The sequence below is a fragment of the Rana temporaria genome, chromosome 2 (genome assembly GCF_905171775.1).
Source record: "Rana temporaria chromosome 2, aRanTem1.1, whole genome shotgun sequence".
Taxonomy (NCBI): Eukaryota; Metazoa; Chordata; class Amphibia; order Anura; family Ranidae; genus Rana; species Rana temporaria.
Genome location: NC_053490.1, coordinates 381,282,708 through 381,310,056, shown reverse-complemented (window position 1 = coordinate 381,310,056; position 27,349 = coordinate 381,282,708). Strand labels below are relative to the sequence as shown.

Sequence of the window (27,349 nt, the reverse complement as noted above, 5' to 3'; positions counted from 1 at the left end):
TATTGTAGGGTCACCAGTATGTTTTTTTTATCATATCCCATATCCCCTCTCAAACGACTCTTCTCCAGAGAGAAAAAGTTCAGTGCTCGCAACTTTTATACCTCAGAACTAATATCCTCCAGACCCTTTATTGGCTTTGTTGCCCTTCTTTGTATGCAAAGTATCCAGTACATCCTTCCTGAGGACTGGTGCCCAGAACTGGACAGCATACTCCAGGTACGGCCGGACCAGTGTCTTGTAGTGGTGTAAGAATCATTGTTTTATCTGACAACTATGACATATGACAACTCCTTATTTTTCTAGAGAATGGGAAAGAGAACTGGGCTATACATTTTACATCGGAGCAAATTAAAAGGCTAATGGGAGCGACACATCATACTTCAATAAGTTCCCATATACAGGAGATGTCTTACAAGTGCCTGACAAGATGGTATCGTACACCGGCTCGATTGGCTCAGATATACCCATCAGCAGATGTTAATTGCTGGAGGGGATGTAACCAAAGGGGTTAATTTCTGCATTTTTGGTGGCATTGCACAAAGATTAAAGTTTTCTGGGAGGAGATAGCCCCTTGGATTAAGAAAACGACACTTAGACCTATAAAATTCTCTCCATTACATTTTCTTTTTCATAGGATGCCATCATCTGCTAGGTTTTATAAGAGAAGCGTTACTCCCCATTTGCTAAATGCAGCCAAAATATTGAATTACCTTGATTTTGGAAACAGTCTGGATGTCCCACTATAATGGATTGGAAAAGGGAGGTAGAAAAAAATAAATGGAAGCAGAGAGATGGATACATACGGTTAAAGACCAACAGAATACATTTAAAGATACATGGGCAGGGTGGCTGTATTGGGGGAGGCATCTGGTGGTGAGAAATTGGGAGGAGGTGGGTTTTTTGTGTTTTTATTTACTTTTGTATTTTATTTTGTTATGGTTTCTTTTGTCCTCCTCTGGAAGGCACAGTGGAGAGATGATTGATGTCATAAAAGGAAGAGGATAAGTTATAATAGTAAATTAGGCACGGGATGGGCAACACGTAATGGAATCACATAAAGGGTAGATTGAAATGAAAGGTGGAGAGGTATAAAAATGAAATAGTAGAGTGAGATTGTATTAAATTAAAACACAATGGGACACAAAAATAGTAAGTCGAAATTATACAATTTTTTTATTTTGTTTTAATATAAAAATGTTATTTTTTTTGCATTGTTGGTTGTTTGACACGTACTAGGGCGCTGAAAAGCCCCCTTCTTAATTATACTTTGAATAATGTTTTGCACAAAATAAATTTTGGTTATGGGTAGGTAAGTGGTGTGTTTTTTTCCCTTTTTCTCTTCTGAAGAGGACATGATCAAGGACCCGTTGTGTTTTCTCAAGGTAGGGGGGTTAGTGTGGTATATGTTAATGAAAGGATTTATATAGATATTTTGAGCAATCTGTATTTCTATGTTGTATGTTGAAATTTGTCTTAATAAAAAAAAAATTAGATGCATGCTCAAATAAGGGTCTGGTATGGATTTTGGGGGGTGTCCACTACTAGTCCATACCATACCAGCCATTTTTTTCCCCATTAATTTTCTTAGCTGAATGCAGCTGTCAGCAGATGACTTATCGGTTGTTAAGGATGCGGCGGCCTGGCTTCCTGGCCCGTTTCTTAGCAGTCAGTTATATACAGTGAATGTAAAAAAAAAAAAAAAAAAAAAAACACACAAAATGCAAATAGCTGTAAAAACGCAGTACTTGCGTTTTGGATGCGGGTCCATTGAAGTCTATTACATGCAAAACGCTGCATTTTGCGGGGAAAAAAAAATCACTGACCCTTTCCAAAAATGCAGAGCCACAAAAATGAATTAATGTGACCGTGAACCCATGTTAAAAAGAAATTTTCTGTCCTGTCCACAGAGGACATGAAGGGAATGCCTCATAATCCTTTCCCTTCACTACAAGAAAAAAAAAAAAGTGGGTGCACTGATGTGTCTCTGCTGGAGGGACTTCTGTCACCTGAAGACCAGACAAACATAGAAAAGGTTTTGGTTTCAGTTTAGATATCACACAGCTTTAAGTTAGTAAACTTCTGAATAAAAAAACACACATAAAAAGATGGTTTATTTCCCTTTGTTTAAAGTTGAGCCAATCCAGATTACTCAAATTGTACAGGTTTATGAATTTACAGAGAAAATGTAATTTAATAAAAATTTATTTCACAAATTCATAGTAATAAACATTGTTTAACAGCAGAAAGGTCAACACAGCAACCACCCACAGTTTGCAAGAATAACAAATCATTTATCATAAAAACATAGTTCACTTTAGCAAATCATAAAAAAAAAAATGGTAAACTGAAATCAAGGTACATAAAAAAACAGAATCAAAAAATTACATCCTAACACTTACCAGAAGCGCAAGTAAAATATTTCTTATATTTGTATAAAAGTTCACATTTTATTTTGTTCTTTATTCTAATCTTCAAATATCTTATTGCAGATAAAATTAAGAGCACTGTTCTGATCTGATTTTACAATCTAATGTCTCTCCAACTACATTTTTTGGTTGATTTAAAAATTTTACACATCCCTGAAAGCAGCAGGCAGCATTTAACACATATTTATGCTCATACATACAATTCCAAAGTATAAAATACAGAAAAAGTAAGCCACTTATTACAAAACTATAAACACAATATATTTAGCAGTATTCTACAATAAAAATAAAATGCTTCAAAAATAGTACTTAAATATCAAAAGTCTGTGAAGCAAACGCTAAATAAGCAATAGTACCAGCTCAGGACTTGTTTTAAGTATATCAAAAGATGGATTAATGCCAATTAAAACACTGGAGGTTTCAATAACTGCTGATCCAATTCATTAAAATTAATATTGGTGAAGTTCTGTCAAACACACATTTTGAATTCTGTATCAAATTCCAAAAATATTTTGCTATAAAACCTTGAAATAGCTACTACAAATTCATAATGCTTATGTAAAGGAAAATACAAAGTCTGGAAGACTAGAGACAGGAAAATAGCTGTACTCACATAAAAAAAAAAGGCAATGAATCAGTTTATGCTGTATAGATGGAGAGGGTATAATTTAGTAGGTGTGTGAACAATTGGATAATGTGAAATATTACAGGGTAGTTGACCTTCTACAAAACGTTGCTAATTAAAAAAGCAGTGTTTAAAGAAAATCTCAAATGAGTCTCACAGACATTAAAATTTCAGTTGATCTATTAATAGACAAATCGAGTTGAAGAAGTCATGTATTTTTAATATATGTTTTCTGTATGTCTGTTTAGCATTTTAAATTAAAGTCAGAACTACATAACTGATTTAGTGACAGTGTCTTTCTAAGCTTGCCCCTATTAAAACATTTAGCGGAACAGACCAATTAAAACCATGCTGAAAGTCGCTAAATAGAAAAAAAAAAAAAAGACACATTTTTATCTTATAATTTAGAATTGTAGTATTTGAATTTCAGAGCTCTCAGTGGATTTTGCGCATTTATATATATATATATATATATACACACACACACACACACAGGGTGGGCCATTTATATGGATACACCTTAATAAAATGGGAATGGTTGGTGATATTAACTTCCGGTTTGTGGCACATTAGTATATGTAAGGGGGGAAACTTTTCAAGATGGGTGGTGACCATGGCGGCCATTTTGAATTACATGATTTGGTTTATTTTCTCTAAATTAGGTTTATGGCACGTGTGCTTTGTGTATAAAAATGTATCCAATGTTTTAATGTATATTTACCGCATTTCTGCGATTATAGATGTCAACACTTTTTCAGTAAGGTGATATGATTAGAACACAACGAGCGCACAAACATTTACCATTACATGGAACAACACGAGTCTGATTCAAGACAACCAAGAGCTTTGATTTCCATATAGCCAAGGAGTAACAAGATTAGAAGTTTTTAGGTTGAACTTGATTGACCTATAATCTTTTTCAACCTATTAATTCTTGAAGTGAATAAAATCATAGACTTCACTTTATTACCAACCAGCAGAAGAAATCTATATTTTGAGGCAGCACCGATTTCTGGGGAACCAAGCACCCTTATATTAATAAGACATTTAAAAAATGATAATACTGACCAGACGCCATGACAACATCAGCCCTTCTTAAAACCTGGGTACCAGCTGCAATGAATACGGCGGTAGTAATTATGAAAACCGTAACAATTAAATTGGCAATATCAGTCGCCACCAGGATTTTGAACCATACATGGGAGACGTGGCTAAGGCAAAAACGTACCACCAAAATCATCTCGGTTGGAACCATGATAGGCCTAGCCGTCTTCTTTTCTGCGATTGTGCTGGGAATATATGACCTGCAGGAGGAGGTTGCTCAATTGAAAGCAGAAAATTATGGTCTACAAATGGAAATCAGGAGGCGTGTAGTAGAAGAGCAAAAATTAGAAAGGCAAATAAAATATCTGAACACCATAAAGGAAGATCAGGAAGAAGCATTCAGCATAAAGAATATTTTTTAAAAATTGTATAATTAAGGCAACACCATCGCGCAAATCCATCAAGAAATGACATCTGGACTTTACAATAAATATGTGTAAAAAATAAAAAAAAATAAAAAATGATAATACAAAAGCCACACATATGTATGTATCTATATACATCAATAATGAATATGTGTGTAACAAGTCGTGGCTTATCGGTTGTGGACATGAATAAAGCAGTATTAAAGCAAGAAACTAAACTAAAAAATAAAAAAATGAAATAAAAAAAGCTTTGGCTTCAAAATATTCAAATGATTAACACTCCCGGCCTTGATGCGTATTTGTCCTTAACTTTACAATCTTCATATATGATGTCATATGTTGCAGTGTAATAACCTGATTAAGGTTAAGTCAAAAATGGGCAGCACAGAAAAAAAAAAAAAAAAAAAAAAAAAGGAAGGTTCCTGCTGTAATCATTGTGGCGTTTAGTAAATGCAAAATCCAAAGTAAATGCAAACTGTTAACGTATGTATTTATCAGGTGTATAGTAGGAATTGAAATAAGGCAAATTTTGACATGAAAATAAAAAGGACAGACAGTGAGCACAGCATCTAATGTTTTGTGGAAATCGCTTTAAATATTTAGAAGTATAAATAGCTGTAATCTCATAGACTGCATTTTCTTTTAGTCGTCGTTGTTTGGGACCAATTTATTAATACATGTAGCAGGGATGCAAACAAAAACTATTAACACCTGACTGTGCAGACTTAATGGACAATGGGTACTATTGGGTAGATTCAGGTAGGGGCGCCTAAACTTAAGGACGGCGTAGCCTAGCGTGTTTACACTACGCCGAAGAAAGAGAGGTAAGTACATGATTCAGAAAGCACTTACCTTCTTACTTAGGGCGGCGTAGTGTAAACACGGCAGGCGTAAGGGAGCATAATTCAAATTGCTTGGAGGGGGGCGTGTTGTATGGAAATGAGGCTTGACCTCAGGTTTTTTTATGTTTTTTTACACTGCGCATGCGCCGGGTGCCTACATTTCCCAGGGCGCATTGCGGCTAAGTACGCCGTACGGGCCTATTGATTTTGACGCGGACGTAAACGACGCAACTCCTGATTCGCGGACGACTTACGCAAACGGCGTAAAAAATTCGAACCTCGCGGCGGGAACTGCGGCCATACTTTAACATTGTTATTCCACCTCATAGGTGGAATAACTTTAGGCCGCCTAAGGCCTTACGGAAACAACGTTAATCGACTGCGGCGGGCTCGCGTACGTTCGGGAATCGGCGTAAAAGCTAATTTACATAATCTACGCCGGCCGCAATGGAAGAGCCACCTAGCGGCCATCCAAAAAAATTGCAAGCTAAGATAGAACGGCGCAAGCCGTCCTATCTTAGCTTTGTTTAAGCGTATCTCTGTTTGAGCCGGCTTATCTACTGATAAGCCGGCCTAAATCTTTCTGAATCTACCTATATATATGAAAAAATTCTGTGCTTCAAAGAAGTACCGAATGTCACAATTTAATGAAACACTAAATCTATACATACATATGCCAGGACCATGATATTTAAATTAGTGTACTATAAATTTTACACTGCTTTGTTAAATCTGAACAATTTTTTCATACAGTTCCCTCACTAACAAACTGGCCATACAGAGGAAGAGAGCTTCCGGTTACAGAGATAAATGCACGTCTGCTGTGCCAAACCTATAGGGTGCTCATATGTGCTAGTTAACAATGAAACAAAAGGTCTCAAATTAACTCTCCTTCCTGTATATGGTCAGCTATAATCACAATCCAACACATTAACTTGAAAACATCTAACAATCTTTACAATCTTTAACGAAAGCACTAAAAACACAGAAAATCTGTACTGTAAGGGTATATATACACACACACAAATGGCCCTGTATTGTTCCAGGCCTAGAATCAACAGTAGTTTGCCATAAAAAAAAAATTCTGAACTGACAGCCACAATAAATAAATATACAGTGGTATATTCAAACTGTTAATAGCGCCAGCACTACAACTAAAAATTTGAAGCAAGGAAGCTTCTTACAAACACGTTGTATGGTCTCATATGGTTTGCTGTAATGTACCTCCAAGTATTAGCAATTTGTACATATGGAGACAGCTAGTGAACCTTGCTCATCCTTAAAACAACCCAAAATAGGTTTGCCTAAAGTGGGCCTTTCACTAATCTTTCATGTCTGTCTGCCTTACTGATATGTTACAATATAAAAGCAAAGGTATCATTACAAATCAGTCCTTGATCTCCAGTCACCTGTCTAGGCTGAGATGATGTCATCAGTCTGCAGGAAGCAGTAGAAAGAATTTACTTTTCCACGCGGCATTCCGATCAAGTCCGCCCCCCTAGTTTTTCAGGGGGACCTGATAAGACGTTCATTGCAGCCCTATGGAAAGGCGGATGTACACGGACTTGTGTCGGTTTACATCTACATCTGGCCACCCATAGGGCTGTTATGGGTCCGCCGGGCACAAACTGAATGGCGCCAGATGTCACAAAAACCGGCAACTGTCCTTTTCAGCTTTGATGCAGTAGGAGAGATCAACCCCCCACCACCTTTTACTCACCCTACCAGAGCTCCACTGCCTCTGTGACCTGTCCCCCCCAGCAACACTACCTGGTGTTTCCAGGTATGGGGCAACATGTGACCTCCCTTGGGATAGTGCTCGGGTCTAGCGATTAGCTGCCACAGGACTGAGGGAGTGATGTCACCTCTCCCCCTGGCCACCGACATTGACGATTTCAGTTCTGGCTGTGAAATAGGAAGGAGCAGAGTCGGTTATAGCAAGGTGAGTACTGGGGGTGGGCGAGGGGGCCTAGGAAACAACACTTGCAAGGTAGCAATGCCTTTTTAGGCAGCAGAATGAAGGTTCCACATGAACAGCAGGTTCTAAGACTAAGACCATCTGTAGAACTTCATGCTACATAGCAGACATTCATTAATTCCAACTCATTCAAGGGCTATCCAAGCTTTAAAAAAAATAATAAAATAAAGCAGGCCAATGTACTGTAGTTCTCAAATCTAAATGCCATAAAAATGATGTAGTTGGTGAAAGTCACACAATGGTGGATAATTACATCTGGTCATCTAAAAGGAGTAGTCATGGCACACATTACAAATGATAACATATTCAGAATACAATATTTACAGTTAAAATTATTTGCTAGCCATTCTTCACACATTAATCATTCCAATCTATTATTTTCCTATTCATAGTCTAACATTTTAGGATCAATGATATACATTTTTTGACTGCATTGTATTACAGATGGATTCAGCCTTGCCCATTACCAGGCATGAATAGAATACTTATAAGAAATTCCTTTCTAATGGGTACCTTTCATTTTAGGTCATGATTCTTACATTACAATTCATTTCAATGCAATGTTCTCTGGAACTACATCAACACAAACTACAGCAATTTGGGGTCAATATGACCTAACATTTTCAACTTTAGATTGTATAAAATCTCTAAAACGAAGCAATACAAAATAACAGATTACACATTCATAACGGTATGCATATAAAAAAAAAAGTCCTAAGGACAGAAAATACCGGTACATGCTTTCTCTTGAAACATACAAGGACACTTTGGCATTACTACTAAGTTTGGTACCATGATGTTGCTTCAAATAAAAAGAAAGGCCAAATAGCGTATAAAAAAAAGGAAATGCAAGCTCACAGCAAGTTCTATGAAACCACAAACAAAAAAAACTCATTAGCAGCTTTAAAGAGTCACTGTCACCTTGCTCATTCAGGGCAAAGTGACAATGTCATTGCAAAGAGACCCCCACCCCTTTCACCAACCTCCACATACTCACCTTGGCAGCATTCCGTTTTTAGCTCCTTCCTCATTTGCAGCCAGTGACAATACCAAGTGCATCCAGGTATGTGTGAGCATCCAACCTCCTCCCAGTGCTTTTGGCTGTGACAGAGGTATCAGTGGTCCTGAGGAAGAGGGTGGGGCAGGTAACACCGTCTTTCAGGTTGAAAATACAAAACTTCAAGCTGAACTTCTGGGCAACAGCTACATTTAAAGGTTTAATATGTATACAAGCTGTTTAACCGCCAAAGGATCTATATTACTGTACATCCAGTACTGAGATATTATACAGGTCTATCACACAGCACAACCCTGTCTGGTAGGGCGAAGAACCTTATTTATTTATGATGCAGTTCAGTAACACTCACGAGTGTTGTCTTTTACCCCTACCCTGTGACTGGACAGTGAAATGAAAAGCAGTGGTAAGTATGCCTCGTACACACGGCCGCTTTTCCGTCAGGAAAACTGCGACGAGAGCTTTTGGCCTGGAATCCTGGCCGTGTGTATGCTCCTCACAGTTTTTGAGACGGGAAAACTGCGCAAAATCCGCCGGACAAAAAAAAGAGAACCAAGTCTTTTTTTTCCCGCCGGGAAAACCGGCGGACTTTTGCACAGCAGTTTTAGGGAGGGGCAGCACAGGAAGCCAATCAGGTGTGCTGCAGTAATCATGGGCAATGAGAAAGGTGAGAAACATAGGCTCATTATTTTGCTGCTTCTGCTTAACTGTCCAGCCACAGGCTTCAAGCAGGAGCAAAACAAAAGTTCATGTTTTCAGACTGTCTGGTAGGGCTGTGTAAATTCTCCATTTCAAAACAATTCCACTGTTTGCAGTTTTTTTTTATTCCATACACACCACCATTCGTTTTTGGTGGGTAAAGACACCCACTCAACATAACTAAAAATAAAAAAACAACTCCAGATACTATGTCTCTTAATGTCTCCCCCTAAAGGGGGAGACATTAAGCCAACTTGGCTAACATAACAAAATATCTCTTTACCATTTTCAGGCTCCAGTGCTGTAGGTTGACAATTGCCTGCTTCATAGAAGCAACCCTACTTGCTTTGTTTATGATGCAGAAGAGGTGTTCTATACCCGGCAACTAGTACCATCTTTGGGAAGGCTGTGTCTTCTGTGGCTCTGACAGTTAAAGTGGTTGTAAACCTAGTTACACCACTTTTACCTACAGGTAAGCCTATAATAAGGCTCACCTGTAGGTACTGGAATTATCTCCTAAACCTGCACGGTATAGAAGATATTTACCATATATGCTTGCGCCAACGTCATCTGTGCATGCACACTGAAGAAAGGGCATGATTGTGCCGTTTCTAAAGGGCCCGTGCCCTAACCGATGGCTCCAGCGCACATGCGCGGGAGTGACATGTGACTCTGGCCAGTCACAGAGGCAGAGTCCACGACCCCGGAAGGAAGAGTGATGAGCTAAAACATCGCGGGCAACATAATGGGCTAGTATGCCATTCATTATGCTTTTACTTTGCAGGGGAAAAAAGAGGAAGTAAAACCCATCAGGATTTACTTCCTGATTAAGAGAGACATCTCAGCAAGGGTCTTAATAACAGAGCAGCGGTGTGCTCCTAGCAACCAATTGGTAACCAACTTAAAATAATCTGCTCACTCTTGATAAAAGAACCCTTCATGGTTCTGAAACGTTGCACTTGTTTGTGACTTCTATTATGTTCATAACAAAGGCACAATTAGAGCCGGTTCACACTGGGGCGACTTGGGATCCGACTTGAAGTCGCCTCAAGTCGTCCCAAGTCGCGCTGTCGAGAAAAACAATGCAAGTGAATGGGAGCGGTGTTAATACACACGACTCGAGTCACTCCGACTTCAAAAGAAGTTCCTGTACTACTTCAATCCGACTTGTAGGCGATTTGTACCCATTGATTTCAATGGAAGTCGCCTCCAAGTCTGATCACTGTCTTAACTGAAGCGACTTTCCAGGAAGATAACATATATTTCTCAGGCAAACCTCTCCCTCCCTCCCCTAGAGCCGATTGTTGTTTGATTGGCCACTGGAAAGTCTCCTGTCCTGGAGACGACTTCAAGTCGTGTTGTAAATCGCCCCAGATCGCCCTGTGGTTCATGCTCAAGTCGTGTCGAAGTCGCCTCTGAAAGTCGCGCTGGAAGTCGTGTCGCCCTAGTGTGAACCAACTCTTACTGTAGAGCAAGGTGTGATAGCACCATGATTTTTGTTCTATTTAAGTTTTGTAGGATGAGTAATTAAAAATAATACAAAATTGCAATATTGTGATTCATGCATTTTAAATTTAGGAAAACTTTGCCTTAAAGAGGTTGTTCAGTCATCTGTTCAAAAACCAAAAACTAGCAGCTGATTTTTAATAACAGGACACTCATCTTATCCCAGAATCCAGAGTTGTCCACACCCGGCTGTTTTTTTCACTGGGTTTGGTCTCCGGTACCGGCATACTAACTGTGGGCATCCGGCTATGACTGCTTGCGGCTTCACAGCCAGCTGCTCACTGCGCATGAATAAGCCGCGCTGAGCTATCTAATTGGCCCTGCAGCTTTCTAAAACCTGTGAAGTCAAGCACTTTAAAGCAGAAAAAACAATCTCAAAATGTTGTAGAGTACCCCACAAATTGAGCACCCTATGGAGCATCAGGTTGTGCCAGCATCTAGAATCTTTTGCTGTCTTAGTGGCTGTTATAAACGTTATAGGGGGTAAAAAAATTACACCATCGAGAGGACAACTTGGTGTGGATTACTACACTAAGATTTACAAAAATTAAAAAATAAGTATGCAGTTTAGCCTAATCAGTTTTGGGATAAGAAGCCCTATAAGATGACACAAAGGGTCGCTCTTGCATAAGTGAAAAACGGAACCAAAAGATGCATGCTCCAATTGTATGGTCTTATTTTTTCAGCGTAGCCACAGATGGCTCCTTATGTGCACTGCCCATGAAGCCAAAAAAAAAAAAAAAAAATCAGTGAGGATATTCTGAGCAATTTTTTTGTTTGTTTTAATAAAATCATGCCAGATTAAAGCTGCAAATAGAACACTTAATGTACAGACACCAAAGGCAAATAAAAGCAAAAAAAATTGAATGGTCTCAAAATAAAAAAATCAACAAAAAGAGCGAACACTGGTACTGGGTACTAGAGCTTTAATGAAGAACTCCAGGGCATAATTTACAAGACCTATTGCTTGCACTGGGGTGTGTTGCCTGATGTGGGAGATACTATTTTGTATTTTTATAATTAAATAAATGCTGTTTTCTATACCATTCTTCATCCCATAACTAAACTGATTAATCAAGGTTATTTAATATAGAAAAAAAAGAGCGCTATTACTATAACAATGTATACCCATAGCAACTATTTTAGGAAAACAGTAAACTTTACAAGTACAGTCTGTCAGCTGGTTGCTGTGGATTACCCAATTTTACACAAAACATACTGCACTATAGGTTTTATTATGTAGGAAAGAAAGTCATCTAAAAAAAAAAATTGATTATCTAGATGCTGTGTGAGCAAGAATATGTCTTTCCGATTTATTAATTAAAGGCTTATTAGACAATCAAAATTTACAGCATCTTAGACTTCTGACTGGTGCCTGAGACATTAGAGTTGATGCCAGATAAATGTACAGTAGACAGGAGATCCCTTCTTTACAATGGTGTCATCTATTAAGACGGTACTTAATTTAGGATACCAAAATTTCATTTGCTTTGCTAGCATAGAAAGGAAAAACATCAGTATGTGCCTCAAAAATGGTCACACAGAATTATTATTATTTTTTTTTTATTATAGAGGCCTTTATTTAATAAGACACATTTGCAAAGCATCCTATAAGTGACCAATTACAAACCACCCATTTGCCTGACTACACCAGAATGAAATCAAATTGGTAACCATTGTTCCTTGTCTACTGTTACCATTTAATTATGTTGGTCTTTTAAATGTCAATTAGGGTTGTCCCGATACCACTTTTTTAAGACCGAGTACAAGTACCGATACTTTTTTTCAAGTACTCGCCGATACCAATACTTTTTTTAATGTCATGTGACAGTGACGCATTGATGGCTGGCACTAACAGATGGCACTGATGGCTGGGCACTGACAGACATGCTCTCATCCTTTTCCATAACTGCAGAATGTGGTTTAAATGACAATAAATGATGTGAAAATGGCACTTTGCATTGAATTAAAAGGATTAGGTGGATGCTGGTTGATCATTCAAGCCCTTAAACATGTCTCAGTTTACAAGTCCTTTGATAAAAGATACCAGCCAGTCTGCACTTGTTAGCATTACAGTGGTTACAGTGAAGATTGGTTTTACTACATGAACAAGGCGATTGCCTGATCCGATACCTGGGAGAGAGAAGCAGCGTGTAATGCCTGTGCTGTGTCCCTGTGTCATGCTCTGCTCAGACGGCGGCCATCCAGTGTACAAAAGCTGCGCCTCCTCCTCGTCCTCATCTGTGATAGGGGAACTCAGTTTCCCAGCAATGAGTTAGTGTTCAGTGTTCCGCCTATCACAAACATCCTCTCATCCTCGTCCATGGGATGAGGATGTCCCTGATAGGCAGAACACGGACTCACTTGCTGGGAATGTTCCCCTATCACAGACGAGGATGAGGAGAAGGCGCGGCTTTTGTACACTGGATGGCCGCCGTCTGAGCAGAGCATAACACAGGGACACAGCACAGGCATTACACGCTGCTTCTCTCCCATCCCAGGTATCGGAGCATTTGTGCGAGTACAAATACTCGCACAAATGCTCTGTATCGGTCCCGATACCGATACTAGTATCGGTATCGGGACAACCCTAATGTTAATGATTTAATTCACAAATGCTCCATTTTTGTGTTGATACCATAGTATTACCTTGGCAATATGTACATAATTAAGAAAAAGCAGCAAGATATCATTTAAACTACACCCGTCATCTAACACCACAAAAGGCAGATATTTTGAGGGATGCAGATGTAGCAATATCCACTAGAAGCACAACGTTTCAACCCATTAGGAACTCATGACAGCAATAAGTCATTGCTAATATTTACTGGGCCCTTATGACTAGTCAAGTGAGAAGCTGCACTCCTCTAGGCGTTGATTTGGCTTACAATAAATCGCTGACTATTATAAACATACATGACAGGTGCACTTTAACTTGTCAGTAGGACATCAACATTTCCAACAACCACCACTCTGCAAATGGAACAGGATGGTCTAGTGCAAAACACCGGAAAAAAGTTTGCCTTAAAATATCACAAATGCAACAGATTTCTAGTGATGAGACCAAATGTATTTTGTAGATTCAAACTGAAAACAATATATTTTTTAAACTCCTTATGAAAAAATGTCAACGGAAATATATGCAGAAAAAAATAAATAACAGTTGTGATCTACATAAGGTGGGTATCGGCTTATTATACAGGATTAAACATGTATATTTTTCTTCAGTGCTGAATACAACAGCACTTTATCTGAGCTGTAGAAAAAAAAAGTAGAAAACTGCTAAAAAATACCTTACAAAAATAAACTGCGGCCTTGAACATAACAAAGCATTTTTAAAGGTTTTGGATCATTTCCTTAAGTGCTCATCTAAAACACATTGTACTGTACACTGAATTGATAGCAGCAATTTTTTTTTTAACATTTCTTAAGCTATAGCAGAATATCTAATGAATATGAGTTTATTTTATAGAATTAATACATTAAATTTCGCTGTACCATTGAGGTAATTTTTTGAGCTATAAGGCCTATGAATAACATGGTGCAAATGGAACTAGTGTGCTGTAACTCTGGACATCCGATAAAACTTTAGCTCTCAAACTAGTCTAAGCTGAAATGTTATTATCTGCTGTTTGTTATAGCACATGTGATAATATATCTATTGAACTAGTGCCAGAACATCATGTATATCCTTCATAGATAGGGAGTTTGCAGTTTGTTAACAGTTCTTTTAACAAATCAAATATTCCAAGCTAAATCTTATTTACATACTCTGTGTTGAGCGGAGGTTTGAGAAACCTTATTGTATAAATTCATTTCAAGACATGGTAAATGGTAATGAAAAAAAAAAAAATTAAAATTTTTACATCGACAATCATGTAGCTGAATACACAGTTCAAAATGCTGCAGTCTCTACACGTACCACTCCCTTCTGGATATAACAGAACCATCCACATGCGAGACCAAGTCATCTTCATTATCGAAGTTCTGATTGTACCTTGAAACTATAGGCACGTTTTTGTCACTATAGTTATTGACTGGCCTGTCAAATTGCTCTTGATATCTGTTATAACTAACAATATGGTTCCAGTCAGAGTTATCACCGTCATGAAGATACTCATTGTACATATGATCATTGCTTTTAATGTCAACCTCCTTTTTCAGGTTGTCAGGAAATGGGTCGAGATCCTCAGGCTGGAGCACATCAATCTGAGACTCCTTCTGCATATCAGATGGAGGAATGTAGCTCTTAGTAAAATAATCGCCTCGGAACGTCTGTTTTCTCCGATGGTAGAGAACTCCAAACAGCACAATGATGAGGATCAAGAAAAGACAACCTCCTACTACGCTGCCAATAATGGTGCCAAAGTTTCCATCCTGCATGGTCGCCATGGTTGACGCTGGTATATGGAACTTTCTGGAAGTCGTTGCTAAGCCTGTACTGTCAATGGATGAATGGGTCTGTGGACTTGTAGGAGGAGGAGTAGTAGCAGGAGGATCTAATGTAAGAAGCAGACAGACAGAGAAGGGAAAATTATGTTAATATTAACTAGCTAACAATGTTGATAATGACAATGAACACAAAAGGTATGCGTCAAATACCAAGCTGCAACAAAATGCATTTTTGCACAGATGTATGTTTTGGCTATGCCAGTGAACATACAGTCTAAAGTCAAGAGGACTTAAATGCAGTTATTTAGACTACCAAGTTAATTTAGGCAAGACTAAAGACTGGTGTAGAGGAAGAAGTACAGATTGACCAGTTCTGCCTAAACCGCATTCCCCCAAGAGACAGAGTAACCAATGTCAACAAACTGGACACACAAGTGGGCATTACTGAGCTGTAGAACTAGAACCTTTGGATAAGGGCAAGTTTGTGAAGATTTTATTGTTATGAAGGGACTACTGTAATAGGACCAAATGTTACATTAAATTGCTTTTAATTCTAGAAAATAGATGGATTCGCCTAAAGAGTCTTGACTAACAGTTATTTGAAGTGACCTTTACATCACTTAACAAAAAGAAGGTTATCGAAAAATACCTTCCCCTCACCAAACCGTGGTTAAGGCTTGGGCTGAGCCCAAAATAATATTACATTACCTGTAATCCCTTCAGCAAGCACAGGGCCAAGTAATAAGTACACTTTATTACAAGCAAATAATGTTTGTAGAATGGTTATTTAACCTAATCGAGCGTGCTTAAAAGCCACCAAAGCTTATGTACACAGACTGAAATTGAAGGAGGATGAAGGGGGCAATTTTAAAGGTGTATTTTTGTGCATTTTCATTTACACTGCAAAAATGTCTCTCACATTTTCAGTACTAAGGAAAAACAATCAGTGCCAACATTTTTTGATCTGCTTGAAAAGCTGAAATAATTATAACATGCTGAGGCATCTAATGCTAAATCAGACTGATAATTCCAAGCTATGAAATGTTTCCATTGGTGTGTAGCTGCCTAGAAAATGATAGGGCACATCTGAGCGCGGACTAACAATGAACCCAGCAGGCCCATTACCTATTGAGAGTAGTACGATGTTAGTAGCAGAACTCTGAATTTGTTGCAAAAGTAATGGAGGCATGCTGTGTAAACGTTTAAAATTACCATCTAATTTCTGCCTATATAATTTCAGAAAACATATGATGATAATTTGAATGTGGTGCTGATTAAAAACTGTAAGGGAAAAGCAAAATATTACCTACAGCATTCATTCAAATATTCACCATCATTTTGTAGCCTGCGTCTTTTTTTCTTTATTTATTATTATTTTTAAGATTGTTACTGTAAGTAGGATGCTTCATGAAACAGAAGCTACCAAAAACTACTTTATCATAATATTCACATGACATTACAGTTTTACATATGTTTTGGTGTCGTTGCCAATGAAAATTAAAATTTAACACCAACCACTTTAACAAATTAGATTAGAATATTGTGAAATTATGTAAACTAGCTAATTTTCCTACAAAAGCAGACAAAAAAGTTCCTTCACGTTTAAAGTCAGCCATAGATTATGCGATTTTCTTTCATGCAACCACAAGCTATTGTGTTCTCCCGGCAGGGAGAGTCGCCTCTGCTGGGAGAACACATCGATTATTGCTAGCGGCCATAGCCACTGGCAATAATTGCATGCAAAATCTGATAGGCTGGTTGATTGATCGATGCACTTGGGTAAAATCATCCTGTCCATACATTGTTTGAATCTTGGCCAGTTCAGCAAGGACTAAACGGTCTATGGCTGGCTTGGGTACAATCTTTCTGCCCATACATGGTTTGGATCTTGGCCGGTTCAGCAGAAACTGAAAGGTCTATGGCCAGCTTAAATATTGTGTGATAAAACAGCAACTTTATTTAAAAGTGGATTATTTGGTGAACATTGGGTTCAAAAGCTTTATTGTGTTTTACCTTTTATACTATTTCCAAACACAAGATTTTAAAGAGAATTTCCATGCAACTGCTGTTTAGGATTCTTATGCTCCATACACACGATCTATCGGAGTAATTCTGAAGAATTCCATCTGAGTTTACTTAGAGAACATGTTCTCTTTTCCTCCGATGGAATTCCGATGCGAATTTGGTCGGACAAAGGTCTGATCGTGTGTACAGGTCATTACAGTAGTCCCAGGCTCACTGCAAATATAGATTTAACTCTTTACTGCTACACTGTGCAAAGGCCATCTAAAACAACTGTTTTCGTGTGTATTTGTTTGAAAATGAAAATAGTATTTTTTTTTTTTAGAATAAGATGGGTTTCACGGTGACCTGTTCCCACACTAAGCTGCCATTGGTTAACCAAATACTGCAAGTTATTTTTCTATAAAATATTAGAAATCTAAAGGGAGGTATAATGTTTTGCATACATTTTCTTTTATATTACTGTCCATTACTACAGAAAGGTTACAAGGTATTTTGATATGAACGTTTTAAATTATAATATGTGTGTTTATTCACCTGTACAGGCTTAAAAAGAGGTAGTGAATTTCTACTGCTTAAACCCATGATATTCCACGATGTTGCCAGATTTAGGTCCAGTTCACATCTGCACATGTGGTGCTTTTCAGGTGTGCTGCAGTAGAATAAGCCCAGCCTATACATGGATCGAACTTTGGCCAGTGCCTGCTGAACTGGCCGAATTTTGATCCATGCATGGCCAGCTAAACTCCTCAACAGACCTGAACAACTGGATATCAAATATTTGCTTGCAACTCAAACAAGACACCAGCACCAGGGGGAGGGAGTGTTCACATTGGGGTGGCAGAGAGAAACTTAAGACACCCAAGGAGGTGGAAACTTAACAAAAAGGAAACTTTCATAAGAAGTTAATGTTGTAAAGATTGCACAAAACTGGGGACAGGAAGCAATGATGACATAAGGCGTACAGCTACATTTTTTTTTTTTTTTTTTTTAGGTGGCATTAATATCACTAAGAAAAAGCCTGGGTACCATGCACCTGATCTGTGCTCTTATACTTTGCAGCCATTATCATTATCAAACATATGAATATCAGGAGGTAATTGGTTAAAAATGCAATTATATAAACAAAGTATTACAGGGGTTAGCTTAAATAGCATGTCATTTACGAAAAATGACAAAGAAATTAGTTTTACTAATAGGATTTAGATTTCCACAGCACAAAAAAATTGTAGTAGATGAAATACAACTGCCAAGAAATCCAATAAGCAAAATTTTATCTAAGAACAAAAAGCTATCAAAATAAACAAAAACAATTAGCATATGGACATAACAGTCATCTAATCTGTCCTTTAACTAAAATAGTATATATTTTTTGACAAACGGTCCATTTTATATTTGCATAGTGCATTTCATCCACATTTCAAATCTTTTATGCATAACTTTAAAGCAGTGATAAACCCAAAACTGTAATATATTGCAGCTTATCCAGCATTGAACATGGTGGCTGCATCCGTTTTCTTTTACGCTTTCCCCCCTAATTTCCGCCTGGTGATCTGCCGAGTAACACACCTCTTGTATTAGGAGTACCTCCACTCTGGATAAAAGAGCTCAGGGGGCACATTTGGCAGCAGCATTGTTAATCTGGGGGGAGGGAAAGTTATATAGACTAGCAGCTTTAAATATGCTAACAAATTGAAGTTGAACTCCAGCTAACACTCTAGAAGCAGTTATAGTAAACAGTTTAATTTTCCTCTTGGGATAAAGGTTTAACATAAAACTGACCATTGTAAGCACCCCAGTTTTAAATTGTTTGTCTCATACCTGTAACTGCTACAGTCTGTTGAACTACAACAGACTTACTGATCAGATCCCCCTAAGAAAAGAACATTAATGCAGCCATCACATCTGAATTGGGAAGCTGCAATATAATGTTTGAGTTTAATACTGCTTTAAATATACAATAGCAACATTGTATAGAATAATATAGAATAATCTATATATATATAAAAAAAAAATTGCAGAGCCGTTCATCCAGTAAATCTGCATGTGCATTCATTCTTTATGAATGAAAAATAAAGTTATTTGGGCTAATTTCTCTCTCAATTAATGTTCTAGTATTACAGTAAAACCTTGGATTGCGAGTATAATTTTTTCCAGAAACATGTTTGTAATCCAAAACACTTGTATATCAAAGCGAGTTTCCCCATAAGAAATAATGGAAACTCAGATGATTCGTTCCACAACCATTTAATATTCATAGGTCCTTCAGCTCAGTTTATATAAAGAGATTATAGCAATGTGATAGGTTGTGTAACCATAAAATGTCCGTCCACAAATGGAAGCCTCCACAAGGGGATTCAAAGCAAAATCCAGCAGGAGCTACAGAGTATAAGGGGCAGTTCACACCAGACGCAGTTCTGTGCGCTTTGTTTCTGCACAAAATGCATGCACAGTGTTTTCCATGTATTCCAATGGCTCTAGTTTACACCATGCAGTCAGTTTCCGGTCAGTTTCTGCACCGGAAACTGACTGCATGGTGAGAACTAGAGCCATTGGGATACATGGAAAACACTGTGCATGCATTTTTAGTGCAGAAAAAATGCACACGAAACTTGTACGAAACTGCGTCTGGTGTGTTTTACTGTATTTGCATTAGTACAATACCACATTATTTCCACTAGATGGAGCAGAGAAGAGGAAATGCATACTTTGTGACAAGAGATTCAATGTAACAATTTCAGAGAATGCTAGAGGGCATTAGCAAATAAATGTAGGGCAAGCCATGGATGAGATTTTCTTTCTTGCAACTACGGGTTTTAAGTAGAAAAATCGCTGGATTTCCCCATCAATCCCTCCCACAGCACCATTATGTTTTGCCAGCGGGGGGCCTTCCCTGCCAGCACAACATAACTGCTGGAGGCCATCACCACTGGCTGTATTTGCATGCAAAAAATCTGTCAAGCTGGTTGTACTGAAGTCGATCAACTTCAGTACAACTGCCTACCCATAGATGGATCGAATCCCACCCGGTCCCTGCTAAACTGGCAGAGATTCGATCCATCTATGGTCGACTTAACCACCATTTTTGCCCAATTCACACTGAACAAATGTACATGCAGATTCACTGGATGAATAGCTATGCATTTTTTTTATTAATAGACTCTTAATTGTGTTAAAGCACATAAAAAAAACTAAATACACATTTTAGTTTTCAGGTGCTTTATATCTAATCATAGCATTGAAAATCTTACCTACAGATACAGTCAGAAGAATATTACATGTTAAAGCTCAACAAAATGTGCAATTAAATAGTGGACTAGAATATGGGAATAAAATAGTATGAATGCGCTAAATCAACCCTTGCTATTGTACCGTACACATCAAGTGTATATATATGTGTAAACACTCAGATGTTGAAATGAAACAAAATACAAAAACAAAAAAGTCCACAAACATATATAAAGTGCACTTTTGCATCAGTGAAAACACTGTGAAGTGAAAAACACCAGGTAAAAGCAGCAAGAAACTAATCATTTACAGTTCCAGCATGTAGACTGACTAAATAATAGGGAGCACCTGCGATATGCTCAGCACTTCACCATACCTCCCATCCACAGTCCAATACTGCCACTTGCCGATTCAGAAATCCAGCTCATAGAGAGGGTGAGAGAAGAAAAAAACAAAGGAGAATGCTCATAGTGTAGTATGGCCGAGAAAAAAACAGATTGTGGACCGATTAGAGAAACCACACTCACGAATCCTCTGCACATAGACAGCCTGTAGATACAGCTCAGTGCGGCGATCTCCTCATGCGGATGTAGTTCCGTTGATCGCGTCACTAGCATCGTCACTGGTCACGTCACTTAGTCGTGGGTCTAGTCATGTTTGCACTGATGCACAAGTGCACTTTATATATGTTTGTGGACTTTTTTGTTTTTGTTTCATTTGAACATCTGAGTGTTTACACACACACTATATTATATATATATATATATATATATACACACACATATACATATACATATACACATACACATACACACACATATACATATACATATACACATACACACACACACACACACACACACACACACACACACACACTTGATGTGTACTGTACAATAGCAAGGGTTGATTTAGCGCATTCATCCTATTTTATTCAATTTTTTTCACTGGTTTAGCACCTTTTTTTTATGTATGCAGCTTTATCATTTGGTTATTTTTGTTGTTGTTGTTTTTTTCTTTATTTGATCATATTAGCGCTGTAGTACCTTTTATATATATATATATACTAGAATATGGGAAATGGATACTGACAGAGAGGCCATGTTATAATGTAATCTTTCTAATGTTACAAGAGAAGCATGTGAGATTATATTACAAGCATGCCATGAATATACTGCTAAATAATTGAGACTTTCAGGAGACAGTGACATATTCACATTTATTCATGGACCAGTGTTCTAATTTTATCTCAGAATTAAATGCTATTTTAATTACAACTGAGAGTGCATTAAAGATAATCTCATTTTACGTCCCCTCTACTGGGAACAATTCCAGACTGCATCTTTCTCCAGCCACACAATGACCAGTGCATTAAACAGTTAAAATAGCTGAAGTTATAGTTCTCATAATGCTGTTAGGACAATCTGCTAAGCCATGGATAGCAAGGCGCCAGCAAGAAAACCATAGCAGTAATGTCATAGTGTGTAAAAAAAACAAAAAAAAAGAAAATTTTAAGACCGGCACTTCCAAACTAAAGTCCCTCCTGGATACTAGGGAGATCATAAAAGTGGAAGAGTAAACCTTAAAAGCAAACTACTCCCTTCTTAGAAACCTCAAGCACCAGGGTACCGTGTCACTGCCCAAAGCTTAAGCAACTTAACACCAGGTTCAGGAACTGGTCCATGGTAGCAGTTTTGGTTAAAAAGTTGGTATTTGCGAAGGAGCTTGAGTGAGCCAGGGGACACCTAATGATGCTAAGAAAACAGATGGAACCAGTTTCCAGCACTGCCCATAGTGCTGGTTTGTTCTAAAGAACTACCACTATAGTCATGGCAGAAATTGTTGGCACCCCAGAAATGTTGCCAGAAAATCAAGTATTTCTCGCAGAAAAGTATTGCAGCAACACATGTTTTGCTATACACGTGTTTATTCCCTTTGTGTGTAATGGAACAAATCAAAAAAAGGGAGGAAAAAAAAGCAAATTGGACATAATGTCACACAAAACTGGTCAAAAATCTTGGCACCCTTTTAAAATTGTGGATCATTAAGATTGTTTCAAGCATGTGATGCTCCTTTAAACTCACCTGGGGCAAGTTACACGTGTGGGCAATATAAAAAGCACACCTGAAAGCAGATAAAGAGGAGAGAAGTTCACTTAGTCTTTGCATTGTGTGTGCCACACTAAGCATGGACAACAGAAAGAGGAGAAGAGAACTGTCCGTGGACTTGAGAACCAAAATTGTGGAAAAATATTAACAATCTCAAGGTTACAAGTCCAACTCCAGAAATCTAGATTTGCCTTTGTCCACAGTGCTCAACATTATCAAGAAGTTTGCAACCCATGGCACTGTAGCTAACCTCTCTGGGCATGGACGGAAGAGAAAAATTGATGAAAGGTTGCAAAGCAGGATAGTCCGGATGGTGGATAAGCCGCCCCAAACAAGTTCCAAAGAAATTCAAGCTGTCCTGCAGGCTCAGGGAGCATCAGTGCCAACGCAAACTATCCGTCGACATTTAAGTGAAATGAAACGCTATGGCAGGAGACCAGGGAGGACCCCACTGCTGACACAGAGGCAATAAAAAGCAAGACTACAGTTTGCCAAAATGTACTTGAGTAAGCCAAAATCCTTCTGGGAAACATCTTGAGGACAGATGAGACCAACATAGAGCTTTTTGGTAAAGCACCTTATTCTACTGTTTACCAAAAACAGAATGAGGCCTACAAAGAAAAGAACATGGTACCTACAGTGAAATATGGTGGAGGTTCAATGATGTTTTGGGGTTGTTTTGCTGCCTCTGGCACTGGGTGCCTTGAATTTGTGCAAGGTATCATGAAATCTGAGGATTACCAAAGGATTTTGGGTAGCACTGTAGAGCCCAGTGTCAGAAAGCTGGGTTAGTGTTTGAGATATTGGGTCTTCCGGCAGGACAATGACCCCAAACATACGTCAAAAAGCACCCAGAAATGGATGGCAACAAAAACACTGGAGAGTTCTAAAGTGGCCAGCAATGAGTCCGGATCTAAATCCCATTGAACACCTGTGGAGAGTTAAAATTGCTGTTGAGAAAAGGCACCCTTCCAATAAGAGAGACCTGGAGCAGTTTGCAAAGGAAGTGGTCCAAAATTCTGTGTGAGATGTGCAAGTGGTTATAGGAAGCTGATTTCAGTTATTTTTTCCAAAGGGTGTGCAACCAAATATTAACTATAAGGGTGCCAAAAATTTTGACCAGCCCATTTTTGGAGTTTTGTGTGACAGTATGTCCAATTTTATTTTTTCCTCCTTTTTTTGTTTTGTTTCAATACACACAAAAGGAATAAAGCTGTGTATAGCAAAACATGTGTTACTGCAATACTTTTCTGTGAGAAATACTTGATTTTCTGAAAAAAATTCTGGGGTGACAACAATTTCGGCCATGACTGTATATTTTATATTGCTCTGTCCCTTAAGGGACCTACACAAGACACGCAGTGGCAACATGAAATCAGAGGGTTGCAGGTCAGCCTTTGCATTTCTCTTTCTGTTACTTGGTAATTTTGCCATCCAATTTATAGTTTCTGTGAAGCAAAATGATGACTACCATTTTGTTGCCCATCATGGTAAGAAACCAAAAGATCAGTCAGATGTTGGACATGCTCATTCTGAAGTTGCCAGTGCATACATGTAAATTAGTGACAACTGATAACCAGTCATTTAAAGTCAAAAACATTGAAATATGCAATGGAGCAATGTAAAGAAATGCCCTATTTTCAAGAATTCAGAAAAAGGAAATGCCCCAAGGGATAGTGTGGGTAGGAAACCGCAACAGGATAACATGAAAGAATAAGGAAGTATTTTCAAGAGTTCACTATAAAGTGTTCCATTACCAAAAACAAAATATTCAGTAAACCCCCTTAAACCCACCCATTTACCTTTTTTTCAGGGGGTGAAACGAAAAATTGTTAATTGTGGAAAAAATGTCATTGTATAGTATACAAACGATCGTCACATGAGTTTCAAATCAAAATTTAAAAAGGTATTTAAACTCGAGAACAAAAGTTGATAGTATTGCAGCTAACCATGTGGTGGTTGCCTTTATTTCAGGCTGAGTTCACACTAAACACGGATGCGGCTGACATCAGAGGTCCGGTGTGTCCCTGTTCTCCGTTTCAGGAATGAATCAGGCAGAATTTTTGCCTGAATTCAGACTGGAAATGGCGTCAAAGACGCACAGTACCCCTGTGCAATGCGCTCTGCAGCCACTCCTAACATGTGTGAACCGACGCCGTATAGAGCCAGTCACAATCTCCTGTCATGCAAATTGGATGGGGGGAAACCACCAGTGTGAACCTAGCCTTAACCTGATAACCCTGCCATTAACTCACTTCCTGTCCTAAGGTGACAATGATACTGAACAGCATTGTCACCCTAGGTCAAGGAGTGAGTTAGGACTATACATGACACCACCCTTTCTTCTCCATAACAGTGGGCAGTGTTCTGTAGTCCACTGAGATGGCGGGGAACAATGCTAACTGATTACAGTCCACAAGCAAATAGTGGAGGAAGAGGTCATCAGCTCACAGTATTTTGTTTTTGCACTTGAACAGATAAATATACTATGGAAAGTATTTATTATAACAGACCAAATGTAAATCAAACATTTTATTGTTAGCATTTACACGTACGGTACTTTGACTAATTTCCGAAAAAAAGCAGTTGTTTAATTTGATAACTATTAAAGTGAACAAACCCATGCACAATCTTTGTAACCAGATAGCCACTTCTGCTGCCCACAACCATATGTGCTCCCACACATCGCCAACTACATACTGAATATATGATTGCAGCGCTGCAGATACCAACATTACATAATTACATATACCAAACAATGTAAATCACAAATTTTACAAACACAGTCTGTGTGCTAATAAACGCAAAGTATTAGTCAAAAACAATTTATATATATATATATATATATATATATATATATATATACACACACACACACACACACACACACACACATATACAGGGAGTGCAGAATTATTAGGCAAATGAGTATTTTGACCACATCATCCTCTTTATGCATGTTGTCTTACTCCAAGCTGTATAGGCTCGAAAGCCTACTACCAATTAAGCATATTAGGTGATGTGCATCTCTGTAATGAGAAGGGGTGTGGTCTAATGACATCAACACCCTATATCAGGTGTGCATAATTATTAGGCAACTTCCTTTCCTTTGGCAAAATGGGTCAAAAGAAGGACTTGACAGGCTCAGAAAAGTCAAAAATAGTGAGATATCTTGCAGAGGGATGCAGCACTCTTAAAATTGCAAAGCTTCTGAAGCTGATCATCGAACAATCAAGCGCTTCATTCAAAAAAGTCAACAGGGTTGCAAGAAGCGTGTGGAAAAACCAAGGCGCAAAATAACTGCCCATGAACTGAGAAAAGTCAAGCGTGCAGCTGCCAAGATGCCACTTGCCACCAGTTTGGCCATATTTCAGAGCTGCAACATCACTGGAGTGCCCAAAAGCACAAGGTGTGCAATACTCAGAGACATGGCCAAGGTAAGAAAGGCTGAAAGACGACCACCACTGAACAAGACACACAAGCTGAAACGTCAAGACTCGGCCAAGAAATATCTCAAGACTGATTTTTCTAAGGTTTTATGGACTGATGAAATGAGAGTGAGTCTTGATGGGCCAGATGGATGGGCCCGTGGCTGGATTGGTAAAGGGCAGAGAGCTCCAGTCCGACTCAGACGCCAGCAAGGTGGAGGTGGAGTACTGGTTTGGGCTGGTATCATCAAAGATGAGCTTGTGGGGCCTTTTCGGGTTGAGGATGGAGTCAAGCTCAACTCCCAGTCCTACTGCCAGTTTCTGGAAGACACCTTCTTCAAGCAGTGGTACAGGAAGAAGTCTGCATCCTTCAAGAAAAACATGATTTTCATGCAGGATAATGCTCCATCACACGCGTCCAAGTACTCCACAGCGTGGCTGGCAAGAAAGGGTATAAAAGAAGAAAAACTAATGACATGGCCTCCTTGTTCACCTGATCTGAACCCCATTGAGAACCTGTGGTCCATCATCAAATGCGAGATTTACAAGGAGGGAAAACAGTACACCTCTCTGAACAGTGTCTGGGAGGCTGTGGTTGCTGCTGCACGCAATGTTGATGGTGAACAGATCAAAACACTGACAGAATCCATGGATGGCAGGCTTTTGAGTGTCCTTGCAAAGAAAGGTGGCTATATTGGTCACTGATTTGTTTTTGAATGTCAGAAATGTATATTTGTGAATGTTGAGATGTTATATTGGTTTCACTGGTAAAAATAAATAATTGAAATGGGTATATATTTTTTTTTTGTTAAGTTGCCTAATAATTATGCACAGTAATAGTCACCTGCACACACAGATATCCCCCTAAAATAACTAAAACTAAAAACAAACTAAAAACTACTTCCAAAAATATTCAGCTTTGATATTAATGAGTTTTTTGGGTTCATTGAGAACATGGTTGTTGTTCAATAATACAATTAATCCTCAAAAATACAACTTGCCTAATAATTCTGCACTCCCTGTATATATATATATATATATATATATATATATATATATATATATATATATATATATATATATATATATATATATATATATATACACATACTTTGGAGGATTAATCAATTAGGAGAAGGTTTGGGTGAAGTGGAGGAAGAAGGAAATTTATTGATGAAAGCTCAGAAGGATTAGTAGTTTGGTAAAGGTATTTGGGTATGTGGATGCAAACGTGACGAGAGCACTGGGTGATGCACAGTATACACTTGTTCATATATGTGAGCATAAGATTATAGGCGACATTACTTACATGGTGTTTTGGATATACTATATTATATTGTTTTTATATGTTTCTTGGGGCACACCATACTGAAACTTTAAAGGTGAATATTTAAGAAGAAAGTAGGCAACACACATTTGTTTGGGAAACACAAGCTTTATCAGTCCCTTATACATGTTGGGTCACATAGCCCTATAAAAAGCAAAGAAAGAAAGGCGCACCAGCCTAGTGTGTTACCGTTGTCAGGTTTAATATATAAATGATAGTAGAAAACTACTCGCAAGAGAACTGAAATGGTAAGCTTATCAGCAACGTTGTGGTGGATACCCCTC

The 27,349-nt window shown here is 38.3% G+C and overlaps 1 protein-coding gene across 3 annotated transcripts in view; it reads right to left on the bottom strand.

Annotated features, from left to right (window-relative positions):
- NECTIN3 (nectin cell adhesion molecule 3) overlaps positions 1 to 27,349 on the bottom strand; it is a 160,494-nt gene that overhangs the window by 30,910 nt on the left and 102,235 nt on the right. The window contains exon 6 of one of the 3 annotated variants that reach the window (XM_040337860.1): positions 711 to 740. The exons of 1 other annotated variant lie outside the window; for it this stretch is intronic. In XM_040337860.1, the coding sequence (XP_040193794.1) occupies positions 711 to 740 (30 nt within the window). Of the gene's footprint in view, positions 1 to 710; positions 741 to 13,608; positions 15,060 to 27,349 lie in introns of those variants that run through there. One more of the 3 variants, XM_040337859.1, reaches the window with a different exon arrangement.